General features: G+C 42.9%; 1 protein-coding gene across 1 annotated transcript in view; it reads left to right on the top strand.

Annotated features, from left to right (window-relative positions):
- Positions 1 to 22275, top strand: part of RARS1 (arginyl-tRNA synthetase 1) — a 33742-nt gene that overhangs the window by 6700 nt on the left and 4767 nt on the right. The window contains exons 4-12 of the mRNA XM_049774572.1: positions 1092 to 1200; positions 2437 to 2537; positions 2919 to 3040; positions 4594 to 4714; positions 7106 to 7235; positions 10819 to 10923; positions 14752 to 14930; positions 16277 to 16386; positions 19375 to 19480. Coding sequence (XP_049630529.1) covers positions 1092 to 1200; positions 2437 to 2537; positions 2919 to 3040; positions 4594 to 4714; positions 7106 to 7235; positions 10819 to 10923; positions 14752 to 14930; positions 16277 to 16386; positions 19375 to 19480 — 1083 coding nt within the window. The remainder of the gene's footprint in view (positions 1 to 1091; positions 1201 to 2436; positions 2538 to 2918; positions 3041 to 4593; positions 4715 to 7105; positions 7236 to 10818; positions 10924 to 14751; positions 14931 to 16276; positions 16387 to 19374; positions 19481 to 22275) is intronic.

The following is a 22275-nucleotide window of genomic DNA, read 5'->3' as shown; positions in this document are numbered from 1 at the left end:
AGCATTCTCATCAGATTTTTTGATGCAGATCTGGCACCTTTGTTATTCACAGTCATGTGTCTCCAGGTTTGTCTTCATTCCCTCTGTTGAAGCTGCTGTTTGGTGATGTCTGGGTACTGCATCAACACACAATTACACAATCACACTGTAAAGGAATGCATAGATAAAATTAGATAAAATTTGTGGAGGATACCACACCCAGTGGTACCCAGGGCTTATTCCTGGCTCTGCACTCAGAAATCCTTCCTGGTCAGGTTAGGGAGACCATATGAAGTACCAGGGATCAAACCTTGGTTGGCTGCAAGCAAGGCAAATGCCCCTCCCGCTTTAGCCCCCTTTTAGGTTATTTTTATGTCTTTAGTACACTTAGTACATTTTTTAGTATATTAGTACATTAGTACATTTTTAGTACATTTATTCTATTATTTATTATTTATTTTAGTATTTTAATGACAGCTATTAAAAAGTGATGATTGTATAGCTTGGCACTTTTCTATTTCTTCTTGCTGTATTGCTAATGCATTTTGCTTTAATCTCACAATTCTTTTACAATTCTTTTTTGGGGGGGCCACACTCGGCAGCGCTTTGGGGTTACTCTTAGCTCTGCGCTCAGAAATCACTCCTGGCAGGCTCACGGGACAATATCGGATGCTAGGGATTGAACCCAGGTGTGTCCCAGGTCGGCCACGTGCAAGGCAAACACTCCACTGCTGTACTCTCTGGCCCCTAATCTCACAATTCTTTTTTTTGTTTGTTTGTTTGGTTGGTTTTGGTTTTTGGGCCACACCCGTTTGACGCTCAGGGGTTACTCCTGGCTATGCGCTCAGAAATCGCCCCTGGCTTGGGGGGACCATATGGGACGCCGGGGGATTGAACCACGGTCCGGTCGGTCCTACGCTAGCGCTTGCAAGGCAGACACCTTACCTCTAGCACCACCTTCCCAGCCCCTAATCTCACAATTCTTAAACCTTTGAACTTCTCTTAATGTCTGCCTTCTTGTATCAGATACATCACATGCCTTTTCAGTTGTGTATCTCTAAGCAGTTTGCTGAATCTTGTTGTGTATTAAATCATTTTCTGTTGTGTTACAGATGTTCAAAGCCAAGGAACAAAAAGTTAACCCAAGAGAAATTGCTGAAAACATCACCAAACACCTCCCAGGCAATGACTGCATTGAAAAAGTTGAAATTGCTGGTCCTGGTATGACATACTTTTGTCCTTCTTAATCATTGTATTTCTTTTTTTTCTTTTTGAGGGAAAAGGCCTTCCCTGGTAAGTGTTACTTGAGGGCTATCAGCTTAGGAAAATAAGACATGGGACATCATGTATAAGGGAGTGTACTCCATTTTATGGATCCCCAGGCCCCTAAGTTCTATTTTTTTCTTTTTTTTGTTTTTTGTTTTTGTTTTTGTTTTTGGACCACACCCGGTAACGCTCAGGGGTTACTCCTGGCTATGCACTCAGAAGTCGCTCCTGGCTTGGGGGACCATATGGGACACCAGGGGATCGAACCGAGGTCCGTCCTATGCTAGCGCTGGCAAGGCAGACACCTTATCTCTAGTGACACTGCATGCCCCCCCCCCCCAGTTCTTTTTAAAGAAAAGCATTCTTTTTATTTTTTCTTTTGGTTTTTGGGTCACACCCGGCGATGCTCAGGGGTTACTCCTGGTTGTCTGCTCAGAAATAGCTCCTGGCAGGCACGGGGGACCATATGGAACACCGGGATTCAAACCAACCACCTTTGGTCCTGGATTGACTGCTTGCAAGGCAAAAACCGCTGTGCTATCTCTCCGGGCCCAGAAAAGCATTCTTAAACCTAGGATTTAGTTATTTTTGGTTTAAATTGGTTTGGTTTTGGGGCCATGCCTAATAATGGTCAGGAGCTACTCCTGGCTGTGCACTCAGGGATTACTCATGGCAGTGCTCAGCATCAGGGGATGCTGGGGATTGAACCTGGGTCCACCATATGTAAATTGTGACTTATCCATTGTACTATCTCTCCAGTCCTCTCCAGTTTTGAATATTGAACAACATGCTGAAAACTTTATTCCCAATTCAGCTGCCTGACCCTGCTTGAGTTACTCTGTGCCTATCTACCCTCACTGTGTAATTCCGTTTTTGTGGTCAAAATGGGGCTTGATGATGAGTGGATAAATTTATGGGGAAATAGCCATTTTCTCTTTTGCCAGACAGATCATGTGCCTTGAGTTAAGGGAAATTTTTCAGAAGACTTGAAGACTTGATATGATTTTCTGAGGCTAGAGCTCATTAGAGGACCCTCGTAATCATCCCAAGTGGTATTGAGATTTGTTGAAATTTGTAAGAGTTTGGTAAAGAGACAGATCAGCATTCTGGGGCCAACATAAATGAATGCAAGTTCAGTTTCGGTTTGAGTAAAGATGGGTGATTGATTGTTCTCTCTCTACTGTTCATTAGGTTTTATTAATATTCACTTGAAAAAGAACTTTGTCTCAGAGCAGTTGACCAATCTTCTGGTGAATGGCGTTCATATCTCTGCTCTTGGAAAAAATAAAAAGGTATATCTACAGTCCTCAATTGTTAACTAGTACCTTAGGCAGTGAAAAGCTTCTCTTTTTTCTTTAACCACTGGCATTTGGGATTAGAGAACCAGTAAGAATGGAATAATGGAATAAGCTTGCTTCATCCTGGTTCTTAGTTATTCTGTGATTTGTTTTCTCATTCCATAAGGCATTTGTGATAGCCAGTTAATTTGAGGTAGAGACTGGATCGTTTGTGTAAGTGAAAAAAAATTTTTTTTATTTAATAAGTAGCTCTTTGGAAAACCTAATACATTTAAATTCTAACCTAGTCTAAAATTAAAACTGATTTTGTTGCTAATGGATGTGGTAGCAACATAAACCACTTTTTCAAGTGTCAGTTTTTATTGTCTGTCTCAGGTTATAGTTGACTTTTCTTCTCCCAACATCGCAAAAGAGATGCATGTCGGCCATCTCAGATCCACCATCATTGGAGAGAGTGTGTGCCGCCTCTTTGAGTTTGCTGGTTATGATGTGCTGAGGTATGTGTTCTTATCTCTGGAGATTCCTTGAGTGCTTTCTGTAAACTGGAAGTTGGTTCTGTAAAGAGATTTTTAGGATTTTTAGGCCAGAGTAGGAAATTGCAATTTAGTCTAGGTGTGATGGAAGACCCTTAGAGGGTCATAATTAATACAGCAATATGCTCTGTTTAAGAATCTAGTACTTGGGGCATAGCAGTAGGGTGTTTGCCTTGCAAGCGGCCGACCCAGGACTGGCGTTGATTCGAATCCCAGCATCCCATATGGTCCACTGCCAGGAGCGAGTTCTGAGCACAGAGCCAGGAGTAACCCCTGAGCACCGCCAAGTGTGGCCCAAAATCCAAAAAGAGAAAAAAAGAATTTAGTACTTGGTCTGACAAGCAACTAACCTTGATTCACTCCCCAGCAACCACATATAGTTCTTCAAAGCCTGCTAGGAGTGAGCTCTGACTGCAGAGCCAGGAAGAAGAAAACTCTGAGAACTGCTGATTGTGGCCAAAAAGTTAAAAAAAAAAAAAAGCCTCTATACAGAAAGGAAAATAATCATAATATGCTGGAAAACAATCCAGTTTAGAGATGAGCCACAAGTTGGAAGTTAGATAAAAGTAGAAAGCAATGAGAAGTGATTAGAATCAAAATTTTATCCAGGCCAGTGATGAGATAGTATGGGGGGAGGTGCTGCAGTACATTCTGACAATCCCTGGTTAGAATCCCCAGCACTGAAGATCCAGGAATAATCTGAGCACGAAGCACCAGGAATAACCGCTAAACACTGCTGAATATGACCCAAACTGCTCTCACCCACCCCATTTTTTTAGTCCATTGACATTGGATAATTATATTAAGATAATCAATTAGGGCCAGAGAGATAGCAAAGTGGGTAGGAAGCTTACCTTGCAAGTGGCTGACCCAGGTTTGATTCCTGGCATCCCAGATGATTCCCAGAGCACAGCCAAGAGTGATACCTGAGTGTGGCCAGGTATGGCCCAAATACCAAAAAAGGAAAGAACGGATTGTTGTTTTGTTAAAATATTATGAAATTGTGCTAATGAACATCATCCAAGTTGGTAGTTTTCCACCACTGGTTCTTAGGTATAAAGTGCAAGTCCAATAACTACAGAATGAAAGATCTTAGTCCACCAATAGGAACAACTTCCTCCACTCCTGAACACTAGCTGTTTGCAGCCCACCCTGGGACACAGCAAAAATCAACGCATTGGTTTCCAACACAGTTGAGGAAACAGGTCATCAAGAGGAGAGCTGAACATAATGCCCTGACATTTAAATGTTCATCTTTCCCAGTGGAATTTAGTTTCTGAAATTTAAATGTTTATCATCATCATTTTTGGTTGGTTGGTTAATTTCCCCTCCCCCCCTTTGGCCACATCTGGCTGTGCTCAGAGCTATTCCTGGCCTTTCTCAGGGATTACTCTTGGTGGTGGCCAGGGAATCCTATGTTGTGCTGAAGATGTAAGGCATGTCACTAACCCCTGTACTGTCTGTCCAGCCCCATCATCTATCATTTTTTAAATGAATTTTCTGTTTTCTGGTACTAGGTTGAACCATGTAGGAGATTGGGGCACCCAGTTTGGAATGCTTATTGCTCACCTGCAAGATAAATTTCCTGATTACCTAACAGTGTCGCCTCCTATTGGGGATCTTCAGGCCTTTTATAAGGTTTGGTATTATTTATTGCTAACTTCTGGTATTTTATCTTGTGGGGTTAAGTAGAACTTGATAGAAGGTTTCATGTGCTTATCATCTTTGCTCTTGTTGTTTTTTGTTAAGTTTTAATTCCACCATGTTACTTTTTGTTAACTAAGATTTTTTTTTTTTTTTTTTTTTTTTTTTTTTTTTTTTTTTTTTTTTTTGGTTTTTGGGCCACACCCTGTGCCGCTCAGGGGTTACTCCTGGCTATGCGCTCAGAAGTTGCTCCTGGCTTCTTGGGGGACCATATGGGACACCGGGGGATCGAACCGCAGTCCGTCCTAGGCTAGCGCAGGCAAGGCAGGCACCTTACCTCCAGCGCCACCGCCCGGCCCTTAACTAAGATTTTTGATTTGTCTTTTGTTTGGGAGCCACATCTTGTGAGACTCGGCTTCCTCCTATGTGGTACTCAGGTCATTCCCAATGGTGCCTGATACATGCAAAACATATGCTCCAGCCCATTGAGTGCTCTCTCTGGCACTTACAAGTGAACATAGAAGTTCCTCAAAATCTTTTTTTTTTTTTTTTTTGGTTTTTGGGCCACACCCGGCAGTGCTCAGGGGTTACTCCTGGCTGTCTGCTCAGAAATAGCTCCTGGCAGGCAAGGGGGGACCATATGGGACACTGGGATTCGAACCAGCCACCTTTGGTCCTGGATTGGCTGCTTGCAAGGCAAACGCCGCTGTGCTATCTCTCTGGGCCCTCAAAATCATTTTTGTATTTTAAAATGCTTTTGATGTTATTCTCAATTTTTGTATTTTGAAAATAATTTTCTGTAGAAACATTTCTTAACAGGCAAAATTTACTATAATTTCTTTTTTTAATTGCTTTAATTTTAATTAAATGAATTGCTCAATAACTAGGATAAACAGCACTTAAAGTGTTGTTAAATTAAACAGCAATTTTTAAAGTTAACTACAATTATAAAACTTAAAAAGACATAGGGGCTAGAGAGATAGACAGAGGTAGGGCATTTGTCTTGCATGCAGCCGATCCAGGATGGATGGTGATTCGAATCCTGGCATCCCATGTGATTCCCCTGGTCCTGCCAGGAGCGATTTCTGTGCACAGAGCCAGGAGTAACCCCTGAGCGCCGCCTGATTTTACTATAATTTCTAAAAAAAATATTTTAACAGAGTTTTAATAACTTGGTTTTGGTTTATTGTTTGGGGGTCACACCTGGTGATGATCAGGAGTTATTCTTGTTTCTGTGCTCAGGAATTACTCTGGCGGGCTCAGAAGAGACTATATGGAATACAATGGATTGAACCCAGGTCTGGTGCATGCAGTGCAATCAATTTACCTGCTGTACTATTGCTACAGCCCTGAGAGCTTTTAATAACATTGGACATTTGATTATAAGCTCAATTATACAAGGTTCTATTGGATTAAAAGTATCAAGTACTGATCATTTTTGCATTTTATGAGAGAAAATTTTGACTCTTTGCCCTGAATAAACCACTTGATACATGTAGGATTTTTCTCCTAATTTTCCTCTTTGGGTTTTGGACAACACCCAGTGGTGCTCAGGGGCTACTCCTGGCACCATGCTGTGCCAGGAATTAAACCCAGGACCCCCACATGCAAAGGTATGTGCCCTATCCCTTTCAGCTCTCTCCTCTCGCCAGTTTTCCCTGTTTTTTAGTGGAGTTTTGATTTTGTTTGTCTTGGGAATGCACCCAGCAGCGCTCAGGGATTACTCCTGGCTCTGCACTCAGAAATTACTCCTGGGGCCAGAGTGATAGCACAGCTGGTAGGGCATTTGCCTTGCACGTGGTCAATCCAGGTTCAATTCCTGGCATCTCATATGGTCTCCCCAACCTGCCAGTTTTCTGAGATCAGAGCCTGGAGTAACCCCTGAGTGCTGCCAGGTGTGACCCCAAAACCAGAAGAAAAAAATTACTCCTGGAGAACCAACCATTTGGGATGCAGGGATCAAAGGATCAAACCCTGGTCTTGCAAAAAAAAAAAAAATGTCCTACCCATTTCCCATTTTTAAATTGAATTCATTGGTGGCCAGGGAGATGGCCCATTTAAAGTCATTTTTTTATTTGTTTTCCGTTTTTTTGTTTATGGCCACACCCGTCATTGCTCAGGGATTACGCCATGTTCTGCACTCAGAAATCACTCCTGGCAGGCTTGGGGGACCATATGGGATACCAGGGATTGAATCCATGTTCATGTCAGTCCCAGGTTGGCCACATGCAAGGCAAACACCCTACCAATGTGCTATCATTCTAGCCCTTGTTGCTTTATGGTGGTGATGTTTGGGGGAGGAAACCTAGGGGTCTGGTTATATTCAAGATATTAACAGTTATGAAGGGCTACATGAGAAGTTTTACCTTTTTCTTTGTAAACCAGGAATCCAAGAAGAGGTTTGATACTGAAGAAGAGTTTAAGAAGCGAGCATATCAGTGTGTAGTTATGCTCCAGAGTAAAGATCCAGATATCATAAAAGCTTGGAACCTTATATGTGATGTCTCCCGCCAAGGTGAATTTCTGGGCTTCTTTTATCTGGCAAATAGCAAGTTTTCAGAGAACATCATTTTGCTTATGGACCAGAATTTAATTTTTCTCATCAACATTATAACAAGTTTAAGGAATTGCTTATAAAATGCACTGTATTGTAACAATTTTCTGTGATCCTGTCAACAGTGTTAAGTAAGGACTTAATATACTTAGAAAGAAAAAGTGAGATACTCTAACATTTAACTTTCTTAGAAGTAAGCAAAAATGAAAGAAAGACTATTCGCATGGATCAGGGAGATGAGTCAAAGAGCTGCAATTCATGCTTTGCATTTAAGAGCCCTGGGGTGATCACAGCACTGCATGGGCTCCAGTCACTGCCAAGTGTGCCACTACTAAGGCTAGTTACAATGGCATTCAACTATGTTAAATGGGGCTAGAGCAATAGTTCACTGGGGAGGGTTCTTACACATGGCCGACAAGTAAACCCTGAGTACATGGGTGTAGCCCCAAAACAAAACTAAAATGTGTTCAGCAGGAATACATTGGAGGAAGGGGTGCTTTGAGGCTTAGGTGCCACATCCAGCAGTGCTCAGGATTTACCCCCTGGCTTTGTACTCACCTGTATACAATGCCAGGGATCAAGCTAGAGTTCAGAACAAGTACCCACATCCACCCTTGGACTGTCTGTCCTGCCCAAAACAGGAATGAATTTACCTGGAAATCAGACATAAATGAAAAAATTGAATATGGCAGGGTGCCATTGACTGTTTGTTTTGCAGATTTGTTTATAGTTTTAAGATAATTGCAACTTTTCAAAGTGATTTTAAAAGCTCTTGTTAAAAATGAATGAATGACAAAAACTAGTAGATTGGGGGCCAGAGTGATAATACAATGAATAGGGTACTTGCCTTGCATGCACTTGACCTGCATTCCATATGTTTCCCTGAGCACCACCAGGAGTAATCCTTGAGTCGACTCAGGAGGGAGCCCTGAACAACTTCCAGGTGTGTCCCAAAGAACAAAAAAGAATAACCAGTAGATCTTGGGAAAAAGTCTAATGATGACTGGTTTGTAGCACTAAGTAGTAAAATTTTGTTTGAGTTAGGGGGTCACATTTGGTGTTGGTCAGGGATGACCGTGTTGCTGATGATTAAACCCTGGGCTCCTGCTATAAACTGGGCACTCACTCCCTTCTGTTGAACCCTCCAGGCTAATTTTTTATTTTGGGGGCCCACACATGGCATTCAGGGATCACTTCTGACTCTCCCCTCAGAAATTACTCCTGACAGACTTGAGAAACCATATGGGATGCCAAACCCAGGTTGGTCATATGCAAGGCAAATGCCCCGTCTACTGTGCTATCTCTTTGGTCCCCCAAACTAATATTTTACAGCACTACAGTGGATAGTTTAGGACACTGAGAGACAAAATAAATGTTACAGATCAGGAAGAACTAAGTATTTGGTAAATGTTTGGTCTCCAAATAGAAAAGCCTCTTTCTCTCATTCATATATTTTTTTTTTTTTTTTTGGTTTTTGGGCCACACCTGGTGACGCTCAGGGGTTACTCCTGGCTATGCGCTCAGAAGTCGCTCCTGGCTTGGGGGACCATATGGGACGCCGGGGGATCGAACCTCGGTCCGTCCTAGGCTAGCGCAGGCAAGGCAGGCACCTTACCTCCAGCGCCACCGCCCGGCCCCTATATTTTGAAAATAAATTTTATTTATGGGTTTTTGGGGGGTGCTTTTTTCATGGCCCCCAGCTAATTTTTTATTTTGGGGTCCATACTTGACACTCAGGAGTTACTACACTGGCTCTACACTCAGGAATTAATCCTGGCAGTGATCAGGGAACAATATGCAATGCTGGGGATCAAACCAAGGTCAAACACATGCATGTAAGCACCCTACCTGCTGTACTATATCACTCCAGCCCAGTTCTTTTTTTTTTTTTTTTTTTGGTGGTTTTTGGGTCACACCCGGCAGTGCTCAGGGGTTATTCCTGGCTCCAGGCTCAGAAATTGCTCCTGGCAGGCACGGGGGACCATATGGGATGCCAGGATTCGAACCGATGACCTCCTGCATGAAAGGCAAACACTTTACCCCCATGCTATCTCTCCGGCCCTCCAGCCCAGTTCTTTTTGGTTTTGGTTTTTGAGCAGTCTGCTTTTGCTCAAAGTTTATTCCTGATCTGTGCTCAGATCTGGCTCAGGAGACCATATGAGATGCTGGGAAAGGAATCACTCCTGCATCAGTCACATGCAAAGCAAACACCCTACATATTGTACTGTCTCCAGCCCCCAAAATAAGTTTTGTTTTTTTTTTTGACTGGGGAGCACAACCCATGGTATTTAAGGGTTAGTCTTGACTCTGCACTCAGGAATTATTCCTGGTGGGCTCTGAGGACCATGTGGGATGCTGGGGATTGAACCCAGGTCAGCCATATACAAGGCAAGCACCCTACTTGCTGTACTATTTTTTAGGCCTCAAATAATTTTTTGTTTTTGTTTTTGGGCCAAACCCGTTTGACGCTCAGGGGTTACTCCTGGCTATGCGCTCAGAAATCGTCCCTGGCTTGGGGGGACCATATGGGATGCCGGGGGATCAAACCGCTGTCCATCCTACGCTAGCGCTTGCAAAGCAGACATCTTACCTCTAACGCCACCTTCCCGGTCCCATCAAATAATTTTTTTTAAGTTAAATAATTGGGGTTGATAAGAGAATTCAGAACTCAGGTTTGGTCCTGAGCACTGCAGGACTCAAGCACCTCCAGGACTGATCCCTGAGCATAGAGCTAGGAATAAGTCCTGAACATCACCAATGTGGCCCCCAAGCCAAAGAATTTCAGATGTCTATAGTATGTGTTCTTTGTTTTGGGGTGTTTTTTTTTGTTTGTTTGTTTGGCTTTTCGGGCCACAACCATTTGATACTCAGAGGTTACTCCTGGCTAAGCGCTCAGAAATTGCCCCTGGCTTGGGAGGACCATATGGGACGCCGGGGGATCGAACCGTGGTCCTTCCTTGGCTAGCGCTTGCAAGGCAGACACCTTACCTCTAGCGCCACCTCACCAGCCCCAGTATGTGTCCTTTGTTTAAAAAATGTAAATACAAACAAAAATTTTATTATGACCACACTCATTGTTAATACTTTGGTGTTTCTTACCATGTTTTTTTCTAAATTTACAAAATGGCAGTATGTACATAACATTCTGACACTTTTTTTTTTTTTTTTTTTTTTTTTTTTGGTTTTTGGGCCACACCTGGTAACGCTCAGGGGTTACTCCTGGCTTGGGGGACCATATGTGAAACCTGGGGATCGAACCGCGGTCCGTCCAAGGCTAGCGCAGGCAAGACAGGCACCTTACCTTTAGCGCCACCGCCTGACCCCACATTTTTTAAACCTAAGTTTTCCTTGCAAATATTTTGATTGTACAGTAAATTTCTTTTATATAAGATACAAGTTTTATATACATTTTCTGTTAAATTCTTGTCATCCATTGATATAGCTCAGCAGTGCATAATACCCTGAATTTGATCTCCCTCTGCCTCATACCAAGAAAATTAAATTACTTCTTTATGTTTTCTTTATTATGTGATGCCCACACCAGAGTTTAATAAAATCTACAATGCTTTGGACATTTCGTTAATAGAGAGGGGAGAGTCTTTCTATCAAGACAGGATGAATGATATTGTAAAGGAATTTGAAGATAAAGGTAAGCATTCTGCTTTTTAGTAAACATTTTATGGGTATTTTCAAATATAAGCAGAAGTGGAGAGAATATTGCAGTATCCCTGTAAATTATATATAGAACTTCTATATACAATGCTTACTAACATTTGTTTAAGGAATTACTTTGGTATGTGTCTTAGAGAGAATAAATTCTTCCTCCCACTCAGAAATCCAGAATATTATTTCTCCATAAAAAATTACTTTATTTTTTTGGGGGGCCACACCTGGCGGAGCTCAGAGATTACTCCTGGTAGGTTCAGGGAACCATATAGGATACCAGGGATCAAACACAGGTTCATTGTGTACACAGCAAAACACCCTATCTGCTGTGATATCACCCTATCACCCCCAAAAAATAATATTGGGACCGGAGTGATAGCACAGCAGGGATGCATTTGCCTTGCATGAAGCCGACCCAGATTCAATCCCCAGCATCCCATTTAATCCCCTGAGCCTGCCAGAATGATTCTGAGCACAGAGCCAGGAGTAACAGAATGCTGCTGGGTGTGGCTCCCCAAAATAATAATAATTTCTTGGCTTATGTGCTCCCTGGACCCATATGCCAATACTGCACACATGTGTGCTATCAGCCCACGCACATGTCACCCATATCTCCTTTCCAGAGATGTTACTTTTTCCTACTTTAATGCGGGGTAGTGTACAGGGGCTCTTCATCTTTGGAGAAACTTGCGCTCCCTCTTGAGCAGTTTACTCTCACCCTTTCTTTCCTCTCCCTCCCTCCTCAGTAACTTAAAGCCTGTTCTTATTTACTTAACCCAATAAAAATTGTTTTAATGATTTCTTTTGTTGTTTCTGGGCCACACCTGGTGGCATTCAGGTTACTTCCAGCTCTGTGCTCGAAATCGCCCCTGGCAGATTTGGGAACATATGAGATGCCAGGGATCGAACTTAGGTCATTTGTGTGCAAGGCAAACACCCTACCACTGTGCTATTGCTCTGGTCTCCTAATAATTTTTTGTTGTTTGTTTTTTGGGTCACACCCAGTGACGCTCAGAAATCTCTCCTAGTTCAGGGGACCTTATGGGATACCAGGATTCGAACCACCATTAGTCCTAGGTCATCCGAGTGCATGGCAAACACCCTACTGCTATGCTATCTCTCTGGCCCCAACCCTAATAATTTCTTTTTTTTTTTTTTTTTTTGTTTTGGGGCCACACCCGGCGGTGCTCAGGGGTTACTCCTGGCTGTCTGCTCAGAAATAGCTCCTGGCAGGCACGGGGGACCATATGGGACACCGGGATTTGAACCAACCACCTTTGGTCCTGGATCGGCTGCTTGCAAGGCAAACGCCGCTGTGCTATCTCTCCGGGCCCTAATAATTTCTTAATACTATTAAGTAAGCAGTAATAAAATCAGTAGAGTAAAAAGTTCCTAAATTGGTTCGTAATCTATCTCTAGTATTCAGATGTAACTTACTATTACCACATTATTTCCTGCCCCTTATATATAAGGCTATAAAGCCCCCAAATTATTTTTCCCCACTTTATTTTTGCCTTCTATTTTTCATCAAAAATGCTTGCATGCGGGGCGAGCGTGATAGCACAGCAGTAGGGTGCTTGCCTTGCATGCAGCTGACCCAGGACAAAACGAGGTTCCATCCCCTGGTGTCTTTGTGGTCCCCCAAGCCAGAAGCAATTTCTGAGTGCGGAGCCAGGAATAACCCCTGAACATCACTGGGTGTGCCCCCACCCCAAAAAAAAAAAAAAAAAAGAAAGAAAAGAAAAAGAAAAAGTGGGGCCGGAGAGATAGCATGGAGGTAAGGTGTTTGCCTTTCATGCAGGAGGTCATCGGTTCGAATCCCGGCGTCCCATATGGTCCCCCGTGCCTGCCAGGAGCAATTTCTGAGCCTGGAGCCAGGAATAACCCCTGAGCACTGCCGGGTGTGACCCAAAAATCACAAAAAAAAAAAAAAAAAAAAAAGAAAAAGAAAAAGAAAAAGTGCTGGGCCCGGAAAGATAGTACAGCGGCATTTGCCTTGCAAGCAGCCGATCCAGGACCAAAGGTGGTTGGTTCGAATCCCGGTGTCCCATATGGTCCCCCGTGCCTGCCAGGAGCGATTTCTGAGCAGACAGCCAGGAGTAACCCCTGAGCAACGCCGGGTGTGGCCCCAAAACAAAAAAAAAAAAAAAAAGTGCTTACAATGGAGAAATAATATAGCAGAAGGGTTCTTGTCTTGTCATAAGCAGACTCGGGTTCAATCCCCAACATATGGTTCCCTGAACCCCACCAGGATTGGTCCCTGGGTAACTAAAAAACAAAATTGTTTTAAAACTCAAAACCAAAATGCTAAATGCTGTTTTCTGAATGTTATTTGCTTGTTTTTGTTTGTTTGTTTGTTTGTTTGCTTTTTGGTGTTTTGGGCCCCACCCAGCAGTGCTCAAGGGTTACTGCTGGCTCTATGCTCAGAACTCACTCCTGGTAGGCTTAGGGAACCAAATGCGATGCCAGGGATCAAGCCTGAGTTGTCTGCAAGCAAAGCAAATGCCCTACCACATTTTAAGAAGCAATCATATTTATTGCATTTTTTTTCCAATACTCTGGATTGGAAATATGTTTTTTTCAACTGAATAAATGGGCTCCAGTGAGATAGTCTATAGCCGTGATGGTGAACCTATGGCACGCGTGCCAGTTGTGGCACGCGAAGACCTTGCAGCTGGCACGAGGGAAGGTCCGCAATTAAGATAGTGGTGCGTGCCACATAGTTTTAGATACTACAATCTTGTTATTAAGGTTTAATTGATGTGCTGGCACTTTTGAGGAAATTCTTTGGTTTTGTGTAGCAATTTAGGCACACGGGCTCATAAAAGTTAGCCATCACTGCTCTATAGAATGTGGAAAAAAAAGTCATGGAGTACCGGAGAGATAGTACAGTGGTAGGGCATTTGCCATGCACACAGCAAATCCAGGACGAATGGTGGTTCGAATTTCAGCATCCCATATAGTCTCCAAGAGCCTTCTAGGAGCAATTTCTGAGCACAGAGCAAGGAGTAACCCCTGAGTACCACCGGTTGTGACCAAAACCAAAATAAAAAGGCCAGGGAATTTTTTTTTGGCCACACCCGGTGACACTCGGGTCACTCCTCGCTCTGCTTCAGAAATTGCTCCTGGCTTGGGGGACCATATTGGACACTGGGGGATCGAACCACGGTCCATTCTAGCTCAGCCACGTGCAAGGCAAACGCTTTATTGCTGCGCCACCACTCTGGCCCCAGGGAATCTTTCTTACCTGTGTTCTGAAAACACCTTGGACAGCCAGATAGTCTTGTTAAATGCCATTTTCCAAGGTTTATATTGGTTATGGAAGGAAAATATCTGATTGCTTTAATGCTTCAATAAGAATCCTTGCATGGGCCCGGAGAGATAGCACAGCGGCATTTGCCTTGCAAGCAACCGATCCAGGACCAAAGGTGGTTGGTTCGAATCCCGGTGTCCCATATGGTCCCCCGTGCCTGCCAGGAGCTATTTCTGAGCAGACAGCCAGGAGTAACCCCTGAGCAACGCCGGGTGTGGCCCAAAAAAACAAAAAAAGAAAAAAGAAAAAAAAAGAATCCTTGCATGACTGAGCATTTGTTCTTTTTCGGGGTTTTTTTTTTCCCCTTGGAGGAATTACGGGGTATATACAGAGCTCAGGAGTGACCCCTGGCAGTGCTTGGGGAACTGTGGTATCAAGGATTCGCACTAGGTCAAGCTGCATACTTAGCAAGTATCTTGCTTTCGGTACTATCCCTCTGTACTATCCCTCAGGAATATTCAGTATTTTTTTAAATATTAATAAATATTTTTCTCTTAGGGTTTGTTCAAGTGGATGATGGCAGAAAGATTGTGTTTGTCCCAGGATCTTCTGTACCATTAACTATAGTAAAATCAGATGGGGGTTATACTTATGATACATCTGACCTGGCAGCTATTAAACAAAGACTATTTGAGGAAAAAGCAGATAAGGTTATCTATGTGGTGGACAGTGGACAGGTAAGTTTGAACATGCTATAACATTATCTTTATATTATATATTAAAATATATTTTTATATATTATACAATATATTATTATATTACATTATCTGAAGGGGAAGATGATATAGTTTGTCACATCTGACACCTTTTTTTTTTTTTTTTTTTTTTTTTTTTTTGTTTTTTGTTTTTGGGCCACACCCTGTGCTCAGGGGTTACTCCTGGCTATGCGCTCAGAAGTTGCTCCTGGCTTCTTGGGGGACCATATGGGACACCGGGGGATCGAACCGCGGTCCGTCCTAGGCTAGCGCAGGCAAGGCAGGCACCTTACCTCCAGCGCCACCGCCCGGCCCCACCTTTTTTTTTTTTTTTTTTTGGTTTTTGGTTTTTGGGGCATAGCTAGTGGCACTCAAGTTATTCCTGGCTCTTCACTCAGAAATCACTCCTGGCAGGCGTGGGGGACTATATGGGATGCTGGGGATCAAACCAAGATCCATCCAGGGTCAGCTGCATGCAAAGCTATCACTCCAGCCCACATCTGACACTATTAAGACTCCTAAAATCATTTCCTCCAAAGATTTCGTTTCAGTGGAGCAATATGGAGGAAGAACCAGGTTTGGCTTTAGCCAAATGTGAATGATTCCCAACTCTTCATCACTGAATCTCAGTGATGGTCTTCTAATCTTAGAGACTAGTTATAAGAAATAAAACTTAATTGAGGTGCTGGAGAGAGTACAGGAATTCAGAGTACAGTGAATTTAATTTTTGGTACCAAGTACATCATCTCTGAGCAGCTCTAGGTGATCCAGGAAATTCCTGGCACTGCAATGCCCAAGCACTACTGCATCCCCAGATTATTGCATTGAACCACTTACTCTAGTTACCTGAACACTGTTTAGGAGAACCACCTCACCGAAATTAAAAAAAAAAAAAAATTAAAATTATTTCATGTGAATCTGTCCTTAATTCATTAATTTCATTTCAAACAAAACCTTTGAACTGACAGACTATAACAGTAGTTACACTCTTATTTCACAGATATAGGAAATGAAAAAAGCTTTCTTCTCCAAAATTGTGATTTCACAACTCTTTAATCCTAAGAGCAAAAGAGCTTTTAGTCTTTAGGAAAGGACTGGGGAGGGCACATTTTGGACCTCACCTGGCTTTGTTCTGGGGCTATTCCCAATTCTGTTTAGAAGCTGTTTCCAGTGATATCAAGGGATTGTGAGAATGGGATAGACCCCAGACTCAAAAACAGATCAGAGGCATGCAAGGCATGTTAGAAGCACCTCTCCACTCTCCCTCCAGCCCATAAAGTAATTTTCTCAGGAAGTTTGATCTGTCACTTATTTTTGTTTCTCTGCAGGCTCTGCACTTCCAAACAATATTTAGTGCTGCTCAGATGATGGGATGGTATGACCCTAACATAACTCGGGTATTTCATGCTGGATTTGGTGTGGTGCTGGGGGAAGACAAGTAAGTCTGTAGCATTCTAAGGATACTTACGATAAATTTCAGGTTTGGTGACATTGGCAAAATATTACCATCACACAAAGCTAAAACCACATAAAGCAGCTTAGCCAATGATCAAAAGCCGAAATCAAGCTTTTGATATGTGAAAAGATATGTGAAAGACTTATCTTAAAATTGATTATGGAGGCCAGAGAGATAGCACAGTAGTGTTTGCCTTACAAGCAACCGACCCAGGACCTAAGGTGTTGGTTCGAATCCCGGCATCCCATATGGACCCCTGTGCTTGACAGGAGCTATTTCTGAGCCAGATAGCCAGGAGTAACCCCTGAGCACTGCCGAGTGTGACCCAAAAACAAAAACAAAATAAAATTGATTATGGTTTTGTTTGTAGTCAACACAGAACAGTTGTTTTTGGGGTTTGGTGTTTTAGTGTTTTGTTTGTTTTTTTGTTTGTTTTTGGGCTACACCCAGTGATTCTCAGGGGCTACTCCTGGCTATGCACTCAGAAATCACTCCTGGCTCACGGACCATATGGAACACCGGGGATTGAACCCAGGTTCATCCTGGACCACCACATGCAAGGCAAATGCTCTACCACTGTACTATCACTCCGGCCCCAACATAAAACAGTTTTTGAATGATAAATTATCTTCTATAAAGTTTCACTTTTTGGAATTAAAGGTAGTTTAAAAAAAATTGGGGGGGGGGCAGGAGAAATAGCACAGAGGTAGGCTGTTTGCCTTGCATGCAGAAGGACGGTGGTTCAAATTCCAGCATCCCATATGGTCCCCCGAGCCTGCCAGGAGCTATTTCTTTTTTTTTCTTTTTTTGGTTTTTGGGTCACACCCAGCAGCACTCAGGGGTTACTACTGACTCCACACTCGGAAAACGCCTTACCGCTGTGCTATCGCTCTGGCCCTATGTTTATGAATTTAAAAGAAAAAGTACTCATAGACCAATTAGTATTGCTTGTACTATCATAATTTTTTAATGGTTGATTTTGGAGGGTAACATTTAGATCATTCTTACAGTTGGAACAAGTTATCAAATTTACTTCCCATACCTGTTTTTATCAGCATTATTAGTATTTTGACATTTGACTTGCACATCTTGTTATGGTCATTTTTATCATTTTTAATTTTTGTGCTCTCAGCATGCTATTAAGCCCCTTAGATTAGTACATAGGAAGAGTGAAGTGGTTAGGCAGTGGCATCCTACTTGGTTTAATTATAGCATTCACACAAGTTCCACCAGTTTTGGTTTGGGGCCATACCTGGCAGTGCTCAGGGTTCATTCCTAGTTCTGCTGTCAGGAATCACTTCTACCTGCCTTGCTGGGGACCATAATGGGGTGCTGAGGATTAAACCTGGGTCATCTTCTGTTCAAGGCAGTGCCCTCCACACTATACTATTTCTCTGACCCTGCATTGTCTACTTTTTGGCAAAATTTTCTGTTTGAAGATGTTTGTTTTTCTTAAACAGATAATGTATTCATCTTTGTTATGCCTTAAAAATATTTTTTAAACACCTCAGGTGCGTAACACTGGGTGTTTCAGAATGTGTACCTGAAAACTCATAAAACATGGCCTTTTGGGACCAGAGTGATAGCACCACGGGTTGCACGCAGCCGACCTGGGTTTGATCCTCGGCCTGCCAGAAGCGATTTCTGAGCACCACCGGGTGTGGGCGCTCCCCCCCCCCCAAAAAAAAGTGGCCTCTTTCCTGAAGGAGGAGCCTGTCTTCTGGAGCAGAGCAGTTCCTTGCAGACCCTGTTAGAATACATGTGCCAGGGGTTGGGCAGAAGCATTGTGTGTGTGTCTGTGTATGTGACCATGCGTGTCTGTGTGTATACTACTGGTGCTCAGGGACTATTCCCATTTCAGTGCTTGAAGATTATCTCTGATAGTACCTGGACATCCTACAGTGCTGGGGATTAAACCTGTAACACTAAGGAGCACATCTAGCTAGGTACAATAGAATTTTCTTATAGACCAGGGTGATAGCTTAGAGGGCTTTGCTCTCAGGACCCCCACAAGCCTTATGCTAATCCCTGAGCAAACTGGTGTGATCCAGCCAGCCTCTCCTGCCTTTCGAAGGTAAAATAATAATGTCAAAGTGTTTTCAGGAAAATGAACACATTGACAGATGAATTTTTTTAGGGGATATATTAACAGTGAACATGGGCTGGGGAATGGAACTCAGTGGTAGAGCACTGTCCTGAATTCCTTCCCAGGCACTGCAACTGTAGCAAAAAGTAACTCCCCCAAATAGAAGCAAGTGTGTAATGTAGGAACATAAAGCATAGAATATTTTGAGTGGCTGTAAAGGAAGGCACAAGTACCTGTTTTGTTTTGTTTTGTTTTGGGTGTGGGGCACACCCATGCTCAAGGGTTACTTCTGGCACTACATTCAGGACTCGCTCTTGGCAGTGCTTAGGGGACCATATGGGTTGGTTACATACAAGACAAGCATCTTACCTACAATGCTATCACTCTAGCCCCCAAGTACTCATTTCTTTTTGCATCTTTCCTTCTTAGAACAGCGGAGAAGGTTTTGGAGAGCTCTCAGTTTTTCAAAGATATCTTAGTCTGATGATGTATTTAGTTTTGGTTTTGAGCCATACCTGGTGATAACGAGAAATCACTCCTGGTTTTACATTCAGGAATCACTCCTGGCAGGCTGAGGGGACCAGATGGGATGCCAGAGATTGAACCCAGGTTAGCCCCATGCAAGGCAAACACCCTACCTGCTGTTCTGTCAGTCCAGGCCCATGATGGTCTATTTTAAAATCTTCATCTGGGGCCCAGCGAGATAGTTTGGGAAATAGAGTACTTGCCTTACATGTGATTAACCCGGCTTCAACTCTTGGCACCCCATATAGTCCCCAAGCTCTGCCAGTAGAGGCAGAAGTAAGCCCTGAATGCTGCCAGGTGTGGCCCCCACTCCTGCCCTTCCCCCCAAAATCTTCACCAAACACTTTTAAATTTTTCAGGAAGAAGTTTAAAACTCGTTCCGGTGAAACTGTGCGCCTAATAGATCTTCTGGAAGAAGGGCTAAAACGATCCATGGACAAATTAAAGGAAAAAGAAAGAGACAAGGTAATCCAAGACCTTACTTGCTTTTTGTACATCATGTGCTGATGCCTCGTTGAAAGAACTGTCTGAGAAGGATTTTGAGTCATTCCATTCAAGGCTTATTTGGATCACAGCTCTGTGAGTGTTTCATAGAAGGATAACTTCCAAAGGATAGTTCTTGGGTAGGCCTCTTATTTGTGTGTGTGGCATAGTATCTTGATATTTATTGGCAGATTAGAATTAGTGGAACCTGAGAGATCCCTTATGCCTTACATGTAGCTAGTCCTTGTTCTAGACCAGCACTGTATGGGGTCCTCCGAGGACTGCCAAGAATGATTCTTCCAAGAGTGAGCCCTGCACACATCTGGATGTGGCCCCAAAAAACAACAATACAATGGAATTTTGAGGGGAGGTTACTGTGGACTGTCGGGTTTGAGTTTCCCACCTCCATGGCAACCTACAGCTGTTTATCCACCTTCTTTGGGAGCATTTATAGCATAGTCCATTAGTAACCAAGGCCATCAGAATAAGGTGATCATGACATCCTTAGGAAGAGAATGGACTGCTCAGACTTATGTAAGAATTTGGAGGAGCTATGTCAAAATGCCAAAACCTGTATTGGGGGGGCCAGAATGATAGCACAGTGGTATGGCATTTGCCTTGCACACAGCTGACCCAGGACATGCACGTTCAGTGCCCTGCATCTCATATGGTCTACTGACCATTCCATATGATCCAGGAGCAATTTCTGAGACAGCCAGATGTAACCCCTGAGCACCGCAAGTGTGGCCCAAAAGACAAAAAAAAAAAAAAAGTATTGGCCTCCCTTGTCATTCTTGAGGGACTAGGGGACCACTCCTAGTGATGATACTCAGCCCAGTGCTATGGCCTGATAGTTTTGTCCTCAGGCCTGCAGGGCTGTAATAAAAACTGAGGCTAGCCTGTCACTGCCAACGGAACTTAAGTTTGCAATTCATTCCTTGATCTCTGTCTCGCCCCAGGAAAATGTGCCTAAGGAGTGGAACAGCAATCAAAGATTAAGATCCAAAGAGTGTTATTTTTTCTTTTTAGTATTTTTCATAGCTTGGTTTCTGTTAACCAAAGAGTAATATTATAAAGGAGAGAGCGAAAGAAAAAAAAATCACAAAGGAGAGAGCAAATATGATACACTATAGACATGAAAGAGCCAGGCAGTAAAACAGGCCCTTTGCCAAGAAGCTCCTATGGCTCGTCTGGATCATGGACATTCCAGAGAGTGAAGGCAGGTTGGAAAACTGTGTTATCCACCACTGCCCACAAAATGAAAAGCAAGCTGCTCTTTTCTCCAGAAGCGTTTTATCTTTTAGCCCTGCCCTAGCATTTTTGCTATGCAATCAGATGAAAAGTGGGAAATGTAGTCACTATATCAAGTGATTTTGTCCAGCCTTCTTAAATTTTTTACGCTTACAGCCATTTTATCATCCAAGAAAATTTTACATGACTTCAGGTTTATAGGTATATATTTTAACAGTCAATTAATTACTAATAATAGATCATAAATATATTAGGAATTTGGACTGTATCCCATGTGTCTCATACTGGGCTCTTATTTTTTCCCTTCATTCCTGGCTGTCCTCAGGAACCATATGGGATTCTGGGGATCAAACCCAGGTCGGTCACAAGCAAGGCAAACGCCCTCCCCTCAGTACTATCACTCCAACCCTTGTTTTCCATCTTTGTGCTTGTTTATTTTTGTTTTTTTTTGGGGGGGGGGGTCACACCCAGCAGCACTCGGGCTGGTTACTCCTGGTTCTATACTCAAAAATCGCTTCTGGCAGGCTCAGGGGACCATGCCGGGATTCGAACCATCATCCTTCTGCATGCAAGGCAAACACCTTACCTCCATGCTATCTCTCCGGCCATTTGTGCTTCATTTTGAATAGTATTTCTTCAGATATTATATTTGTATTCAACATTTCACAAAACTGCTGAAATTTTACATCTAAATTTTCATTCAATTTTGTCCCTTTTCTAATATTTTTTGCATCATTGTTAATAGTTTTAATTTTTCATTTGCAAATAACTATAGACCTACCCCCTAAAAAGAACTGAACTAGGTCAGTGGGCTGAATGCAAGTGAGTGTTCCCAGTTTGATTGCTGGCAACTTATGATCCTTCATGCACAGCCAGGAGCAACCTCAAGCAGAGTAACTCTCATCAGTGCCACGTGTGGACCCTCCCCCCCTAACAAATACAGAAGAGGAAAACTACAAAATAAAATTGTAGGGGCTGGAAAGAGTACAATGGGTATGGTGCTTGCCTTCCATATGACCAAACCAGGTTCTGTCTCCAATTTCCCATTTGGTCCCCCAAGACCCTCCAAGAGTGATTCCTGAGCACAACTGGGTGTGGCTCCGTCCACCAAAAAAAAATCTCTTAGAGGAGTTACATAGCTCAATGGTTTGAAAACATGCTTTGTACTTTAAGAAGCTTGAGTTTGATCCCCAATACCATATGATGCTCTAAGCACAGAACAGTAGTAGTCCTTTAAATTTTAATAATTTTTAATCATATCTTTATTTAAATACTGTGATTACAAACATGACTATAATTGAACACCCCTCCTTCACCAGTGCAACATTCCTACCACCAATGCCCCCCATCTCCCTCCTTCCACAACCCCTGCCTGTATTTGAGACAGGCATTCTACTTCTCTCACTCATTAAGATTGTCATAGTTGTTAGTGTAGTTATTTCTCTAACTGCACCACTACTCTCTGTGGTGAGCTTCATATTGTGAGCCTGTCCTTCCAGCCCTGTTTCATTGTCTCTGGGAATTAT

Source organism: Suncus etruscus, chromosome 6 (genome assembly GCF_024139225.1).
Source record: "Suncus etruscus isolate mSunEtr1 chromosome 6, mSunEtr1.pri.cur, whole genome shotgun sequence".
Taxonomy (NCBI): Eukaryota; Metazoa; Chordata; class Mammalia; order Eulipotyphla; family Soricidae; genus Suncus; species Suncus etruscus.
Note: the sequence above shows the minus strand (reverse complement) of the source record. Positions and strands in the feature narration are given on the sequence as shown.